The sequence below is a fragment of the Planococcus citri genome, chromosome 5 (genome assembly GCF_950023065.1).
Source record: "Planococcus citri chromosome 5, ihPlaCitr1.1, whole genome shotgun sequence".
In the NCBI taxonomy this organism is placed as follows: Eukaryota; Metazoa; Arthropoda; class Insecta; order Hemiptera; family Pseudococcidae; genus Planococcus; species Planococcus citri.
In genome coordinates, this window is record NC_088681.1 from 48,173,024 (window position 1) to 48,190,433 (window position 17,410).

The following is a 17,410-nucleotide window of genomic DNA, read 5'->3' on the forward strand; positions in this document are numbered from 1 at the left end:
TGAAAATGCAAAAAATTAAAAGATATCCGTTTTTGAGGAATTTTTTGAAATATTCAAGTTCTAACCCCCGGAGCGCAAATTCTACTATTTCCAGCCGTTTTGGAGTGAGAGAGTGACAACTCAGAAAACCACTCTTGAGGTGTCACTCTCAAAATTTGCTCAAATGTGGATCAACTCGTTAAACAGGTCGAGTGTTGTATACAACTCGATTTTTAGCTGCCCAACTTCATATTCACGCTTTCTGGAGCAAATTCGAAATTCTGGAGAAATTGAAAATCGCGCTGGAGGCTCCAGAATGGCTGGAAATTGTAAAATTTGATTTGGGGGGTTAGTTACGGACAAAATACAGCGATTTGCGCAAATTTAAAAAAATTCCTAACAAACGGTTATCTTATAATTTTTTGGATTTTCAATATTGAAAAAAGCTAGTCAAAAAACCACTCTTGAGGTGTCACTCCCGAAATCGGCTCAAATGTGGATAAACTCGTTAAACAGGTCGAGTATAATACACAACTCGATTTTTAGCTGCCCAACTGCATATTCACGCCTTCTGGAGCAAATTCAAAATTCTGGAGAAATTGAAAAATCGCGCTGGAGGTTCCAGAATGGCTGGAAATGGTGAAATTTGGATTTGGGTAATTAATATTAGTTTTGGGACGTATTTTGACCATTTTTACTGATCAACTTCGTACTTTAAAAAAAAACATAAATCGCCAAAAACAGTCAATTTTGAATTTTCGAAAAAATTGCCAAAAATTGAAAAATGAACTTGGGCAGCTAAAAATTTGGTTTTTGGAGTTTTAGACTATGCTCTTTCCAAAAATCGCGGTCCCGTTCAAATCGGAATGTGACATCTCAAGAGGTTCCCTTGTGAGTAAAATTGTTAGGGGACCCCAAAATTTCAAGTGCTAATATTCATTCACCGATTTTCAAAAATTTCAATTTCTGTATCAGAATTCTCCAACCTCTCCCTCCCCATCATAATGTTTTGCTGAAAAACGGTCTTTGTGGATAAGATAGTGAAATTCGCACAGTAGGTCAGTGACCTTTAGAGATGAGTCAATGATCTGACTGAAGAGGCCAGACGGGTAAACAGACGACCTTGGGAAGCTAGACAGGTAAGTCAGTGACCTTGAGAGTCCAAGCACACGGGGTCACGTCACTGATAACTTTAAAGGGTCAGATAAGGCTACAGACGACATTGAGAGGTCAGAAAAATGGGTCAATGACCTTGAAGCTAAATAAGATTAACATGAATACCGACGACCTTGATACACCAGTCAGTCAGTCAGACAGACAGACAACCTAGGGAAGCTAGAGAGGTAGGTCAGTGACCTCGAGAGTCCAGACGCATGGGTCGGTGACCTTAAGAGGTCAGTCAGACAGCTTTGAGAAACCAGACAGACTGGTAAATGACTTTGAGAGGTCAGATAGACGACCTTGAGAATCTAGATAGGTAGGTCAGTAACCTTAATAGGTCAGAGAAACTGACGACCTTGAAGCTGGACAGACCGACAGATGACCATGAGAGGCTAGACAGGTAGGTCGGTGACCTTAACAGACCAAGAAATGTAATCCACGTCCAAATAAAAATTTTAACCGCCAAAAAAATTATTGCCCAGAGAAATAAAAGATTCCCCGCCAAAGAAAAATTTTTGAGAAAAATATATACTTTCATTTTATGATAAAAATTTTTTTATAAAAATAAACAAATAAGGTGCGTTCATGATTGTCTGTAACTAACCGTAATAAAAGTTACGGTCTGTTACGGAAAAGTAAAATACAAGAATTCTTATGGCGTAGTTCACGTTGTCCGTAACCGCAACTTTTTGTTTTACAGAAAAGAACAAAGAAAATTACAGAAAAGTAAAAAATTTTTTACTTTTCTGTAACAGGCCGTAAGAGTTACGGACAATCATAAACGCACCTATAGATTTTACGAATGGAAATTGGGAAGTCCTTTATTTTTTGAAAAAACTTCTTTTTTATGTTGAATTCAAAAAAGTTTTGCTTTCCAGAAAAATTTGGGTTCTTGTAGAAACTGCTAAAAATTATTAAAAAGTTGTGGTTTTATAGTCAAAATTTTCAAAAATTGTCAAAAAGGCTTTCTTTCTTCCAGAATTACGATTACCCAATAAATTTTGCTTTTTACAAAACTGCCAACAATCTCGTTTTTTTTTCTTTTCAAAAACTGCCATAAGCCAATAGTTTTCTATTTTTTTTTTAAATTTTAATTTCATGTTTTTTTGTGAAATTCCAAAAAAATAGTCCAAATTGCTAAAAATTGATAGTAAGTACTGTTTTTTTTTTTTGTTGCTAAAATTGTGAACTATGTACTTAGTTTTGATTTTTTGGTCAAAACCACCAAAAAGATGTTTTGCTTTTCATCGAAGCTATCAAGAAATCTCGTTTTTCGGTCAAAATAAGTAATACCTAACTGTCAAAAAATCTTCCTTTTCGTTAGAACTACCCAAAAGTGTGTTTAAAAACTCTCTGTTCCTGGTGAAATTTTTAATCCTTCAAATTATACTCCCATCTCCTCCTGTTGCCCAAATAAGCAAAAAAAAAATGATACCTAGGTACCTACATTACATAGTACAAATCAAATTTCAGATTTTTTCGTCATTTCATTCGCGCAGAATAATTTTACCCTCGTATGGCCTTTAACCTTATTGATCATTGGAGAAAATTTTGAATCGGAATCGGTGCAAAGAGATTCTGAAAATGTGCCTACTCAATCGAATAAGCAATAGGCCACAAAGATAGTACCTAAATCGAGTTTATTTTTTAGTGCTCAATCAATTTCATTTTCGTTTCATATTTTTCGCCCTAGGTATTTATAGTGTTTTTTTTCGAATTTGAAAACTGGAGAATCGTAATATCTGCTGGAGGAGTCAACGTCAACGGTTCGTAGTCGTAACCATGGCCAATCGACTTGGAAGTTGAAAACCCGAAAATAATGCACCTAGAATAGAAGCCAAACTTCAGTGTTCTAGTTTCTAGTCTAGAACTCTAGATCAATTTGGTAAAAGTTTTGATTTTCATTTTTCTCCCGTTTGGCCCTTTTTGGTCAAAATTTGAATTTTTGACTTCAGAAATTCGCCAAAAAAATTGGAAAATAAATTATTTCAGCTCCCGAGACTCAGGAGTCGAAAGACTGAAAATAAAATTCTGACTGGTGAATACTTTGACCTTGGGTTGCATGTTGGGGTTCTCTCGGACTCTCGGCGGCCTTGGTTCAAAAAAAGGAAAAAAATTATTCAAAAACTAAAAATTTCAGCAAAATAACCGTAACCGTACCATTAAAAATTTTAAATATTGAAAAACATAACGCAACGCCTTGAACTCTGCCGAGTATGCAATTTTCAAACCTTTCATTACTGCGACGAACGTCTGCTCCGAAAATTTTCCTACAACATTTTCGTCACCGAATTGATGCATCATACCGAGAATCGAAATATGAGTAAGATATCTCGGTGAATACACAAAAATTAGATTAAATCGCGAATATGTGTTACGTGAAGCTTAAAATTTAATCAACGCAAGTCAACGTACAGCCGGCGATCAATACCCAAAGTCTAGAAGGACTCAAAACCGAACACGAATCCGGAGAACATCGTAACAAAAGTAGTTTTCCTGTTCAACTTTAATTATCCTAAGTACTCGAATTTAAGTAAAAAATGGTAGAAAAGTATAGCTTCGGGATCGAACCTCTCCCTCATCATGCCTGGAACGCAACCAAACAACGTAAGTTCAAATTATTCGCAAGTGTTTGATCACTCTATGAAAACACTTCTTCATGTAATTTGGGTGTTTCTGTATAGAAGTTGCAGTGGCGCCGAATAATCAAGAAATACGTATTTATCAACACGACAAGAGTAGTAACGATTGGGCTCAACTTGATACCTTGAACAGGCACGATTTAAAAGTCACAGGCGTCGATTGGGCACCGAAAACTAACCGTATCGTTACTTGTTCAGAAGTAAGTCGAAGGTAGTGTTTTTCAGCCGTAGGTGTTCGTTTACTGACTCTGAATTGTTTCAGGATCGAGATGCTTACGTTTGGGAGAAGGGAACTGATGGAAAGTGGACCCCAACTCAAGTATTGCTTCGTATCAATCGAGCTGCCACTTGTGTCAAATGGTCTCCGCAAGGTAAACATCGCTTATCAGTCGCCTATGCACTCTCTACCTATAAGAAGGTTTCTCATTTCAATACTCGCGATTATTTCAGAAAACAAATTCGCTGCCGGATCCGGAGCTCGTATTATATCAATATGCTACTTCGAGAAAGCTAACAACTGGTGGGTTTCTAAACATATTAAAAAACCTATCAAGTCGACCGTAAATACCATCGATTGGCATCCGAATAACGTTCTGTTGGCCGCTGGAAGCGCTGATTTTAAGGTCAAAGTATTTTCGGCCTTTATTAAAGATATCAAGGAGACTTGTCCGGAGACTGCATGGGGCAGTAATACCAATTCTTTGGGCAATCTTTTAGTCGAATTCAACAATTCATCGTGTTTCGGTGAGCTGATCAGAGCAAATGATTTCCAATTCTTTACGAGATTGATTTATAACATTCTTGATGGTATTTACAGGTGGATGGATCCATTGTTTGTCGTTCAGCAGCGATGGAAATAGATTATGTTGGGTTGCTCACGATTCTTCTATTTCTGTAGCCGATGTTACCCAAGGCTCTCCTGTTGTGTTTAAATTGAGAACGGATACGTTACCGTTTTTATCGTGTGTTTGGGTTAATTCCACGTATATTGTTGCTGCGGTAATTATTGCCTACGTATATGGATTTATTGTTATTATAAATTAAATCTATTGTTTATAATTGTGGAAAATTTGATCCAATAGGGTCACAGCTGTTGTCCATTGTTGTATGCGGTCGATGCAAATAATCAAATTAAATTCGTATGTAAATTAGATCGATCGCAGAAGAAAGAAGGGTCTGGTTTGAGGTACGTAGATGGCTTGGAAACTAACCCATTTCAGATCGAATTGATCATGAGTATTCATCGTTTTGATTTTTTTTTTTACAGTGCCATGAGAAAATTTCAAAGCTTGGATAGACAGGCCAAAGCTGAAAATGACACCTCACTCGATACCGTTCATCAGAACAGTATTAAATCAATGCAAATATATTCTAGTTCCGACGGAACCGTAACTAAATTGAGTACTACTGGATTAGATGGTCAACTCGTTATTTGGGACTTGAACGTAAGTTTGGTCGATGCGTGATTATGAAAAGTTTTGTTTTGTTTTAAACTGAATGCTATGTTTAGTTTCAGGGGTTGGAAAGCGGTATTCAAGGATTAAAAATATAAACTGCATTTATTACAGGGCAATTATAACCCAGTCTGATTATTCCACCTTTTATTTATTAATATTTGTTTCAAGAGAACATTTATGTAATCATTTTATTGTCTAATGTTTTGTATAGTTCTTCCAACCAATTTGTAATTATTATTTTATTAATTTTCATTATATTTTATATTCATTGTTGAAGTTGGAACTGTTCATTTTTTAAACGAGATAATCATTCTACGATTTCCTTTGCCTAAAACTCGAATGAAATGATCTCAAACCCTATAAATTTTTTAATAAGAATGATGAATAAAACAATAGATGAGTAACATAAATAAGATACATCAGTCTCTCGCTGTTTGACTCGAGAAATATGGTTTTAAAAAATAAGTAAACAAAGAACACAGCGTAAAAAAAAATACTTTTCAAACGTGTCAGCATCACACATTAAAATATCAGTCTTCCGAGGACTTCTCAAGCTACCAATAAATTTTTCATATCATCCAATGAATTCTCAAGAGATTCTCTAAATTTATCGGCATCAGTTTCTTCGTTAGATTTCAACGCTGAGATAGCGAAATTCATATCTTCTTCTCTGGGATTATAGCAGCATGCGTAACCATCATTTACCAAAGGTCCGTAGCACATGAATCCATCGCATTTTGACGCTACCTACGAGTACAAAATACACGTTTGTGAAATCAGTTCATCTCGTACGATTTCGTATCAACTTTCATCGACTTACTTGACTAGTTGAGATTCTCATATGAGTACTGCGAGAATAAGATGGATCCTTGAATAGTGGAGGTAACTCGATGTTCAATTCTTTAGCTGCTATTTTCAATCCCAACAGATGCCTATCTACTCCTAAACCTTTCATTGCCTGCAATATGGAAATTATCGATTAATTACTCAATTCAACAGGGTGAAAATTTTACTCAAGGTGCACATTTACCTCGACGGTGTAATTTTTATGAGATAAAACAGCGTCTTTCAAAGCTAAAATACGATCATCTCTGCTGGCCTTGCTATTCAGCATTTTCTGCGCGAATCGAATCGATTCAACTGAACACGAACGTATCGTCTCAGTACGACCATGCAAGAATCGCCGAGTGGAGGCTGATTCGTAATGGGCTCCAGGAACTTTATGTAATCTATAGAATGCGAATTGTTGAGCCATTTGAATGAAACTATCCGGACTTAGTTTTTGTTCTTTGATGAATCGTTTGCCATAATCTTTATAAGTGAAACAGTTCAATTCCAGATCTTCTACGAGCCTTCAAAATACATAAAATTAATATTTTAACTTCGAAGATACGTTTCAATTCGCTTGAAAAAGTAGTATTTAAATACCTGTCGAGATTTTTTTCAGCATTCCGAATGTATTCGGTTACTTTAGGAGATACATTAAACTGAAGTTTGGTGTTCTTTAATGCGAAATTTCTCAGCGCCGAAGTATCAACTTCTTCGAAATGTTGATCACTAAAAAAATAAATGCGAATCAATCGTGTTTACAATCAGACCATTTAGTTCATTTTTCGAATGATTTCTTCATCAACATACACAAAATCCACGATATAATCCATCATCGTGGCAATGGGCTGTCCTTCAGCTGGACTATGTTCGTACGTAAGCCCTACTTGACCATCTCGATTAACGATGAACTAAAAAAAAAGGTCATTTTAAGTATCAATGAGTTCAATAAATCAAATATTATACATAAACCAACTTACTTGAATAGTTTTATCGAACCATCTATTCGCTCCGTTGCATTCGGAACCACCTCCATGAATCGTTTGTCTAGCTGCTTTCGTTTGAGGACTGATATTCGACAAATCGCAAGAAGAATCCAAACATAACACGAATGAGCTTGAATGGATATCGTTTAATATTTGTTTATTATGATCGTCTGAAAAAATAAAACAATTTTTCATTTTTTTCTTCAGATAAATTAGGTACCACAAAAGTGCAAATTTTTACCTTCTTCTAAGATTTGGTAACTTTGGGCCCAAACGTCTCTGTTTTCTGATGTAAGAATACCAATTGGAATACTTTTTTCAGTCGAACTCTCCACAATAGCTAATAAATTATCGTATAAATCTTCAATGGTTAGAGGCTGTCCATCTTCGTAGAAAGTATTTAATTTGAAGAACTGTAACGTCACATAAAATGAGTCATTTTCAATTCATAATAACATAACGAATGATTTCAACTTGAAATAAAATACTAACGGTATTATTGTGAATGATGATTATATGTTTCGAATCTTTATTGTACACTAATTGATCTCGATTCGGTCGTGGAATTCGACAAGTGCCAAAAATTTTGTTATACTGATTCATATCTAGAGGATCATTTCCGATCGTTTCTTGAGGTATTTGATTCCTACACAGTAGTAAATCACAACATCGTTTAATGATTTGTTTCAAATACGAATTATTGAATGAATTAAAACACGTACTGATCAATGATAGATTTATAGGACAAAGCTGCCTTAATCATGTTAGCTGCATACATCAACTGATCTGCCTCCAGGTTGAACTTTCTCAATGGAAAAACTAATCCAGGACTTGACCATACTACTACGGGTTCTCTGAATTCTAAATATGCGGTATTCAACCACCATTCTGAAAGCTGTACCGTATAACAGGAAATATTAATCAACAGTCGTACTAGACTTTCATATGTAATGGTTACTCGAGGAATTACCCAGTTTTCTTGTTTCCTCGTCCGATCTTCCAAGTATCTTTGTAATTTAGGTCCCACTCCGCCATCTCGCAGGAATTCTTGAATAAGATTTTCTGTGTTGGTGAGTTCTTTATTAGATAAAAACGGCTGAACGGATCTGAAAAAGGAATCTATACAGATACGGCCGGTAATCAACAGAGAGGTTATAAATACCTTAAATATTTTCTCAACGTTTCATCGAGTTTTGGAACTGGCTGACGAGCAAGAACTTTGCTGATTGGGGCAAGCTTTGAGTAACATCTTATTGCAATTGAGCATAATTTCACCACCATAATTGATAATGAGAAATATATAAATGGAAGGTACGAATACTGCAATATCTAGTCACCGTACACATTCACGTATAAAATTACATTAATTTCATTCAATTCAATGGCTTAACGTTGAGCTACACGAGAAATACATTCGACTCTGAATACTCTGAGAGAACATTTGACTGCTTCAACTTTTTTGAGTAATTTCATCATACTCAATACTCATCAAATTTTTTGAGTGACCTTCTTGTTTATTCAGCAAAATTTTCATTTTCGTGGCAATGAACTTTTGGGTTTTTTTAGTTGAGTAACACTGTTATTAAAAAAAATTAACTCGTCATTTTTTATTTAAAAACAGAAATTTGCGAAAAGATACTAATTTTGGTAGAGTTTTATAAAATTTTTAGCACTTTAAATTTAATAATTAGAATTTTTTCGCTCGAATTTCTGAAAAAAATCATTTTAAATTAAAATTTTACAAATTGCTGCCTAAAAAGAAATGCAACACTGATTGTTTACTTTGCGTATTTCTCATTCAAAAATTCACAAAAACAAAGCCAACAAACAAAAAATTTGAAAATATTTTCAAAAAATTTTGCTGAAAATCTTCCAAAAAAATTGAAATGTAGTGTGTTTTTATGGAAATTTTAGAAAGAAATTGTCCAGTTGTTTTGGTATTTATTAATTTTGAGCGATTTTCAGTCCCTTCTGCTCTCTCTGCATTTCTATAAAACCCAATTTCACGTTTGTTTCATTCGTTATTACCATAACAACCGAAGACAATATTTTTTTTAAATATAGAAAATGTAAACCGAGGTTACTATTTATCTAAATCAAGTCATTACCTTCATGAAAATGGACGATTCCAGCGAAGTAGCCAACAGTCGAATTGTCAAGTCCAACGAAGACGATGTTGCTGAATTCCAAATAAGGCCTTCAATTGAGAAAAGGTAAAACACATAGAAAACACAATAATAATGAAAAAATTTGCCAAATAAATAACATTTTGTTGGCAGATTTTCAAAAGACCTCGCGAAAGAAATCATTCACAATGTCTTAAACGAAGAGCTCAGTAACGTCAAGTATGATAAAGACGAAATTGAGAAATTATGCAAAAATATTCCCAGAAAACTCAAGGAAAGATTAAGAGGTATTTTTCGAATAATTTTATTACGAATTTCGAGTATTGTAATGCAAATTGTACGTTTATTAATTAAAAAAATAATTATTCATCTTGATTTTCAGCTAGCATTGATCCTAATTATAAACTTATTGCTCATGTTGTTATTGGAGAGCAAAGAGGAGCTGGAGTAAGATCAGTAGCTCGATGTTTATGGGATTCCGCTACTGACGCTATTGCGTCGATATCATTTGAAAATGTAAGATGTGTATATTTTCAACTTGATTATTTTATGACGTATTTTATTAATTCTTCTGTTCTTCATTCTGTTTTAGAATTCTGTGTTCTGCGTTGCTACTGTCTACGCTGTTTATTTTTATTAATGTTATGTAGGTATCTGTATTATTGTTCCTATATGTACGTGTAATTTTTATGTTATTTGATATGTTCTTTTCTTGACATGAGTTTGTTTTAACGAGGTTTTTTCCACGTATGTAAATATTATTCTCAATGTAAAATTGTGAAAAGAAATAATGTGATCTAGGGACATAGAAAATACATTCGAGTACTGTGATGTATTTATTACCTTGTTGTAATGAATAAGAATAAAGCATTTTTTTAATTTTGTAGTTCTGAAAATTCATGAGTTCAATCACATCGTAAATAAACAAAATATAATTAATTTGTCCATGAAATCCAAGATTCCAGGATTTTCCCGGTCGGATTGGATAAAATACGACAATACGGGGTCAACGACCTACTCGTTTTGACCATTATTTTCTTCCCTAGTACCAGGGTCATGATCATAATTCTCAAGTGGATACATTGTGTAACATCCTATGGTCAATTTTTATCCACTTTTAATTTTGAATAAATTTAAAGAAGAATTACGAAAAAATTTCAGTTTAAAATGGAAAAACTTGCAAAAATGCATGAGCCAAACACGCGATTTTTCAAACACCTATTTTTGCATCATTATTGAGAAACGAGAGTCGATTTATTTTCTACAGCGTTACCAGATGTTGTTCGTATTTATCAATCAGGTTTTCTTCTGTATAAGATCTTTTTAAAGAATTTTTTCACGTTATTAATTATTTTATGCAGATTTCACACCGTATTACATTATAATTTCAACATTTTAGTGCGGAGAATTTCCAAAAAACAGAATTTTCAGTGACCTAAATTTTGTAATCTACTGAAACCGGTTTTCGATACATCGATATTGTGACAGTCGAATCGTTCTTTCGAGAGAGTTTGGATCATTTGTTCGATTCCGCCGATTGTGGAAGCATTTGTGATTAATCGCGGTAAACTTTTTTTTAAAAATATGTTTTAATTTTAAAATAATAAGTTCGAATTATTTTTAACTTTCATCGTTTAGTTGAAAACTATAATGTCGGGTCCACACAGTAAAAAAAGAGTGTGTTATTATTACGATAGTAAGTATTAATTTTCTAGTCATTAACCACCCGGTTAAATTTTGAAAATTTCCCAGTTGATCGATTTTTCGCTCGAATATTATTCGAATTTGAATTTTTATCTCCCTTCTTTAGCGAAAAATCATCCTAGAATGACCACACTACGTGAAAAAACGTTCGCTGAAAATATTCCATTACTCAAAAATCTGTGTATTTTTTTGCAGGCGATATAGGAAACTACTATTATGGACAGGGGCATCCTATGAAACCGCATCGGATACGAATGACCCATAATCTATTGCTAAATTATGGCTTATACAGAAAAATGGAAATATTTGTAAGTTCTACCGATGAAATTTCACCTTCTGCGGGGCAATTTTTCAAGTAATCGTTTTTTGCAGAGACCGCATAAAGCTACAGCCGATGAAATAATGAAATTTCATAACGAAGAATACGTACGATTTCTACGGAGTATTCGTCCTGATAACATGACCGATTATAATAAACAAATGCAAAGATGTAAGTTTTATGATATTTTATTTTAAAATTTAAATTTTATTCTAATCGTAATTTTTTTCCTACAGTCAACGTCGGCGAAGATTGTCCGGTTTTTGACGGCTTATACGAATTCTGCCAGTTATCAGCCGGTGGATCTGTAGCTGCAGCCGTGAAACTTAACAAACAAGCTTCGGATATTTGTATAAATTGGGGAGGTGGCCTTCATCACGCCAAGAAATCTGAAGCCTCTGGATTTTGCTACGTTAATGATATCGTGTTAGGTATTCTCGAATTATTGAAGTATCATCAGCGTGTGTTATATATTGATATCGACGTACATCACGGAGACGGCGTAGAAGAAGCTTTTTATACTACTGACAGAGTTATGACTGTATCTTTCCATAAATACGGCGAATTTTTCCCCGGAACTGGCGACTTGAGGGTTGGTAAATGCTTAACACTGGCGATAATTTTATTCGCGATCTAATCGCTGGAATATTTGCAGGATATTGGAGCTGGTAAAGGAAAGTATTACGCTGTAAATATCCCATTACGAGACGGTATGGATGACGAAAGCTACGAATCAATATTTGTACCAATAATCACCAAAGTTATGGAAACTTTCCAGCCTAGTGCTGTTGTACTGCAATGCGGAGCTGATTCGTTAACCGGCGATCGACTGGGATGTTTTAATTTGACCGTTAAAGGTAACCTGATCAGTTTTTTGATCGATTGCGCTACCGTCTGATCACTTATTTGATTTATTCGCTGTTCGTAGGTCATGGGAAATGTGTAGAATTTGTGAAACGCTATGGTCTACCGTTTATGATGGTTGGAGGCGGTGGATACACGATTAGAAATGTTTCTAGATGCTGGACATACGAAACTTCCGTTGCGTTAGACGTAGAAATCGCTAATGAGCTTCCGTACAACGATTACTTCGAGTATTTCGGCCCTGACTTCAAGCTGCACATTAATCCGTCCAATATGGCTAATCAGAACAATATAGATTATTTAGAAAAAATAAAGACTCGGTTATTTGAAAATTTACGCATGTTACCGCATGCTCCAGGAGTTCAGGTTCAAGGTAAATACTGATCCGAGCATCTGTCATTTCACATAGAAACGTAACACGGTATCAGATTACATATTTAATCAAAAATTAAATTACAGCAATCCCCGAAGACGCAGTTAAAATCGACTCAGACGACGAAGATAAAATAAATCCCGACGAAAGAAATCCTCAAAGTATACAAGATAAACGTATTATCGGTGACAATGAATTCAGTGATAGTGAAGACGAAGGCCCTCCTACTTCAAATCGTAAAGACAATAGGTAATTATCAAGAATACTTCCTATCCTTTCTAAAACTTCATCAATTAATCGTTGCATTCAATTTCAGATCTTATAAAGGAGCTCCTACTACTCCTACTAGAAAAAAACCAAGAATAGATCAAGTTAAAGACGTTGAAATGAAACTAGACGAATCGAGTAAAAACGAAATTAAAAGCACAGCTTAAGATCTCTCTATATATTCCTATAAAAGTAAATTTTTAGACAAAAGTAGCCTGCATTATAATTCTGTGTTCATTTATATGTATAAAAAGTTTTGAATATTGTACGTAATATTTTATTCGGTTCTAAAATCTTGATAAAAGTTTATATGCTGAAAACTACATTATAACAGACGTTGGAATTCATCTCATTTTCAAATTATACAGAGATGTTTTAAAATTATTTTTAAGAATATAAAAAACTGTACTTCCTATATCTTGAATAGCTCTATTTATATTTTTTTGTACATTCTGTTCGTAAAAATTGTACAGTAAGCTTTGCCTATCTCTTTTTTTAAGTCTAAATACAAATTTTTTAATGATCATATTTTCTTTTGTCTTGTTTTTCTTCAGTATACAATTTTCAATTTGGAGCCTAATACGAATTTTATTTAAGACGTGTTTTTTGAGTGTTCAAGAAGTATATCTTACTTATAAAAGATTATGTAGGATAATCTGATCAGTGATTAAACGTCTAATACGATCTTACAGAATTGAATCTCATTTAGAATGCTACGTTAATTAATTCAAATTTTAACAATGCCATGATAATGATGAAAGTCATGGCGGTATTAAAAAAATGAAGTGGACAGTGGATTTGAAAATTTTCAGTACCTAATGGTATGTCAATTTGAGAAGTGAGCGTAGAAATAAATATTTTTTAAATTGAGCATTCTTTGTGGAATAAATTGCTGAAAATTGGAAAGAGATTTTCCAAGCAGGGTTAAGGAAAGATGCTAGGTGTTTTTTTCACGCAGTTTACTGTCTTTATCCAATTATTTCTCATCGTATAATTGAAGGAATAATTGTTTAACCACCATATTTTCGCAATATGTAGCAATTAAAATGTACTAAATGATTTAAAAATCTACTTCTTGACATTTTTCATTATTCATTTTCATTTTGTTCATTTTTTAATCAGGGAAATAAACGAAAGCGCCTAGTTTGCGAACACTTTACGACTTATCGATTTTGAAACCTTATCATTAACGATTATCGATATATTTTTTGAGGTCCATATGAGAAATCGAAAATTTATTTTCTCATTTTTTCTTTCATTTGCATGTTTTGATTCTTGAAACGTGATGTAAAGTAGTAAAAAACTTATAGACGATTAAATTTATTTTCAAAATCTTTTTCAAAAATTCTCAATCGTGGTTTTTTCAAATTCGAAATTTTCGTTTTTCTAAAAATTTTCATAAAAGCAGGTAAACGAAAATCGATTTTACGAATATCGATAGACATTTGTTTTCGTTTGTTTGATTTTGCGTTCACGTCCACCTCTACCGTCTAACTTACAAACGCGGTTATTTTTTCAAATCTTTTTCTATCAATTTTTATTAAATTTATAGAAATTTTACGTTAATTTGTTAGTTTAATCGACTAATTACAATGTCAGGTCCACATAGCCGGAAAAGAGTGTGTTATTATTACGACAGTAAGTACAAATTGCCCATTGTTTGAAATACGTAGTGCTAATGTTTGTTGATATCATTTTTGTAGAATTTCTTCGAATTTAGTTATTATTAATAATAATTTCGAGAAATACGCCCAGCAGATCACGTATTCATGTAGAAATTATCATAATTATGATCTGAACGATCGACTACGTCGTTTAAATGAATACTTTTTAGTAGGCCTATCAATGTTTACATCTGATATCAAACGTACATGTTGATTCTCTATGCATCTAAAATCTTTTTTGGATATTTTTTACAGGTGATATTGGGAACTATTACTATGGACAAGGGCATCCGATGAAACCACACAGAATTCGAATGACTCATAATCTTTTACTGAATTACGGATTATACAGAAAAATGGAGATATTTGTACGTATTCCGGTGTACCTAGTACCTACATTCTTATAGGTAGTACGAAACCTGAAGAAAACTAACTCGCAATATGTTGACAATTTACAGAGACCGCATAAAGCTACCGCAGATGAAATGACTAAATTTCACAGCGACGATTATATTCGTTTCCTTCGCAGCATTAGACCGGATAACATGACTGAATACAATAAACAAATGCAAAGATGTAAGTACGCAGTACATACGCCTAACGCCGGCGAAATGTTTATTGAAAATTATCTACCGAATTGTTTCATGTTTTAGTTAACGTAGGAGAAGATTGTCCTGTATTCGATGGATTATACGAATTCTGTCAATTGTCAGCCGGCGGATCGGTCGCAGCTGCGGTTAAGTTGAATAAACAAGCTTCGGAAATCTGTATAAATTGGGGAGGCGGTCTGCATCATGCTAAGAAATCCGAGGCTTCGGGATTTTGCTATGTAAACGATATCGTTCTAGGTATTTTAGAACTTTTGAAGTACCATCAGAGAGTACTGTATATAGATATCGATGTACATCATGGAGACGGCGTAGAAGAAGCTTTTTACACTACTGATAGAGTTATGACCGTATCGTTTCATAAATACGGTGAATATTTCCCCGGTACTGGAGATTTAAGAGTGAGTATCGAATATTCTGGTTTCAAAATGTGTGGTTTATCGAGACGTGATGTGAAAATGGCGCGATTTTTGTCTATGAATAGGATATAGGTGCTGGAAAAGGGAAATACTACGCTGTTAATATTCCATTGAGAGATGGAATGGACGATGAAAGCTACGAATCTATATTTGTACCGATTATTACCAAAGTTATGGAAACTTTCCAGCCTAGTGCTGTTGTGCTGCAATGTGGAGCTGACTCGTTGACTGGTGATCGATTAGGATGTTTTAATTTGACCGTTAAAGGTATCTTTAGGCTTACTTTATATTCGATTATACTTTCTTTAGCAGCTCTGGCTCCGTATTAACATTTATTTTATTTTTACAGGTCATGGGAAATGTGTAGATTTCGTTAAAAAATACGGTCTGCCTTTCTTAATGGTTGGCGGAGGCGGTTACACTATTAGAAATGTATCGAGATGCTGGACCTACGAAACGTCTGTCGCTTTAGGAGTCGAAATCGCCAACGAACTGCCTTACAACGACTACTTCGAATACTTCGGCCCTGATTTCAAGCTTCATATCAGTCCATCGAATATGGCCAATCAGAACCAAGCCGATTATCTAGAAAAAATAAAGTAATTAACTTCTTTATGGAGAACTTTTCTTTAGACCAACCACTTATCTCTATTTAATTACAGGACCAGATTATTCGAAAATCTCAGAATGTTACCTCACGCTCCTGGCGTTCAGGTTCAAGGTAAATATCATTCAAACGTGTTTTGAACTTCAAGTCTCGAACGAAACTAATTGTTGAACATTTTCAGCCATACCGGAAGACGGAGCTAAGGAAGAATCGGAAGATGAAGAATTAACGAACCCTGACGAACGTAACCCTCAATCTGTCCAAGATAAACGAATCATCGGCGAAAATGAATTCAGTGATAGTGAAGATGAAGGACCAGTCGGTGCTGGCCGAAAAGATAACAGGTAATGAGTCTCGAATTAGTATAACCATCGTTCATCTTCAAAATCTGATCCGATATAATTTTTTAAATTCCAGATCGTATAAAGGTTCACCGTCCACCCCAACGAGAAAAAAACCGAGAATAGATTCAGGCAAAGGTGACGCTGAGAATAATAAAACTGACGAATTGCTTAAACCCGAAATTAAAAGTAAGTATTTGATTTTTCAACTCGCCGAGAAAGAGAAATCAGCGATTTATCGTCACGATTTTTGTATATTTTTAGCCGAAGAAAGAGAAGATAAACCTGTAACCGAAGAAGTGAAAAAGGAAGCCGTTAGTAAAATATAATTCTATGTTTTTAATAATTTTTATTTATTTGTACATTTTTGTAAAACCATTTTTAAAAATATTTTGTGAATTACCTATTTAATTTTGTTTGTAATAATTTCTTCTTCATACCATGATATTGAAAACCCAATCACACTCAGGTTATCGTTGTAGCTTATCGAAAGTGAAGAGCTTATTGTACAATATTTTAGTCCATTTTTAACTATCCATGCTTTTCCCCTTACATACAAGTTCCTAATTTTAATATATTTTTTTTTTTTAAATTCAAAATTATCAACCACTCGAATTCGCTCCGTAAATATCGAAAAATAGTGCACAAACACCCGAACCATATCATTGTAAAACGATCTTTGAGGAACGTTAGTGGGTTTCTTTCTTATATTTTTCTTTCTCAAAGTAGATATTGCTCAAGTTATGGCCTTCTATTTTTAACGAATCTATGTATTATATAAGTGTAATTTTATTTTGTTTTGTATCATGACGTACTTACCTATAAAAGTGAACGGTAAATAAAATTTTGATCTTATTTATATTTTTCATCGTGAGAGCTAGTCGTTTGAAACGAATTATGTACGATGTCGTAGACCATCGTGTGGTTTTAAATTATTGAATTTGTGTACGTGTGAAATATTTTTTTTATACGTAATTGTTTATCATTGATGAATTGTAATATGTTATTGATTTGTAATAAAGTTTTTTCCTTTCAGCGGTCGTGTTATTTTAATGTGTTTACGAT

General features: G+C 34.0%; 5 protein-coding genes across 6 annotated transcripts; 4 read left to right on the forward strand and 1 right to left on the reverse strand.

Moving 5' to 3' along the window:
• The first annotated feature begins 3,406 nt into the window (after window positions 1-3,406).
• On the forward strand, window positions 3,407-5,515 carry Arpc1 (Actin-related protein 2/3 complex, subunit 1A). 2 transcript variants are annotated; one of them, XM_065367895.1, is made up of 8 exons: window positions 3,407-3,747; window positions 3,825-3,982; window positions 4,045-4,153; window positions 4,233-4,526; window positions 4,600-4,781; window positions 4,865-4,968; window positions 5,050-5,227; window positions 5,293-5,515. In XM_065367895.1, the coding sequence occupies exons 1-8, from the start codon at window positions 3,681-3,683 to the stop codon at window positions 5,332-5,334; spliced, it is 1,134 nt and encodes a 377-aa protein (XP_065223967.1). In that variant the 5' UTR covers window positions 3,407-3,680; the 3' UTR covers window positions 5,335-5,515. The 2 variants fall into 2 exon arrangements, with proteins under 2 accessions (XP_065223967.1, XP_065223968.1); XM_065367896.1 differs by having other exon boundaries at window positions 5,299-5,515.
• Window positions 5,516-5,592: 77 nt separating this feature from the next.
• Window positions 5,593-9,294, reverse strand: LOC135848100 (carnitine O-acetyltransferase-like). The gene is made up of 12 exons (XM_065367881.1): window positions 9,162-9,294; window positions 8,216-8,382; window positions 8,024-8,159; window positions 7,776-7,948; window positions 7,546-7,699; window positions 7,295-7,466; window positions 7,048-7,223; window positions 6,878-6,978; window positions 6,668-6,796; window positions 6,270-6,591; window positions 6,060-6,197; window positions 5,593-5,986 (listed from the first exon to the last, which is right to left on the reverse strand). Exons 1-12 carry the CDS (start codon window positions 9,165-9,167, stop codon window positions 5,789-5,791), a joined length of 1,872 nt encoding a protein of 623 aa, XP_065223953.1. The 5' UTR covers window positions 9,168-9,294; the 3' UTR covers window positions 5,593-5,788.
• Window positions 8,897-10,065, forward strand: LOC135848115 (dynein light chain Tctex-type protein 2B-like). The gene is made up of 4 exons (XM_065367904.1): window positions 8,897-9,266; window positions 9,333-9,466; window positions 9,562-9,695; window positions 9,772-10,065. Exons 1-4 carry the CDS (start codon window positions 9,166-9,168, stop codon window positions 9,817-9,819), a joined length of 417 nt encoding a protein of 138 aa, XP_065223976.1. The 5' UTR covers window positions 8,897-9,165; the 3' UTR covers window positions 9,820-10,065.
• Window positions 10,066-10,690: 625 nt separating this feature from the next.
• Window positions 10,691-13,234, forward strand: LOC135848105 (histone deacetylase HDAC1-like). The gene is made up of 8 exons (XM_065367891.1): window positions 10,691-10,875; window positions 11,079-11,191; window positions 11,256-11,373; window positions 11,439-11,794; window positions 11,858-12,059; window positions 12,131-12,439; window positions 12,526-12,688; window positions 12,756-13,234. Exons 1-8 carry the CDS (start codon window positions 10,830-10,832, stop codon window positions 12,871-12,873), a joined length of 1,425 nt encoding a protein of 474 aa, XP_065223963.1. The 5' UTR covers window positions 10,691-10,829; the 3' UTR covers window positions 12,874-13,234.
• Window positions 13,235-14,165: 931 nt separating this feature from the next.
• On the forward strand, window positions 14,166-17,380 carry LOC135846868 (histone deacetylase HDAC1-like). Its single transcript, XM_065366215.1, has 10 exons — window positions 14,166-14,344; window positions 14,626-14,738; window positions 14,829-14,946; window positions 15,024-15,379; window positions 15,463-15,664; window positions 15,747-15,996; window positions 16,060-16,118; window positions 16,186-16,348; window positions 16,422-16,534; window positions 16,610-17,380. Exons 1-10 carry the CDS (start codon window positions 14,299-14,301, stop codon window positions 16,672-16,674), a joined length of 1,485 nt encoding a protein of 494 aa, XP_065222287.1. The 5' UTR covers window positions 14,166-14,298; the 3' UTR covers window positions 16,675-17,380.
• Window positions 17,381-17,410: the final 30 nt, after the last annotated feature.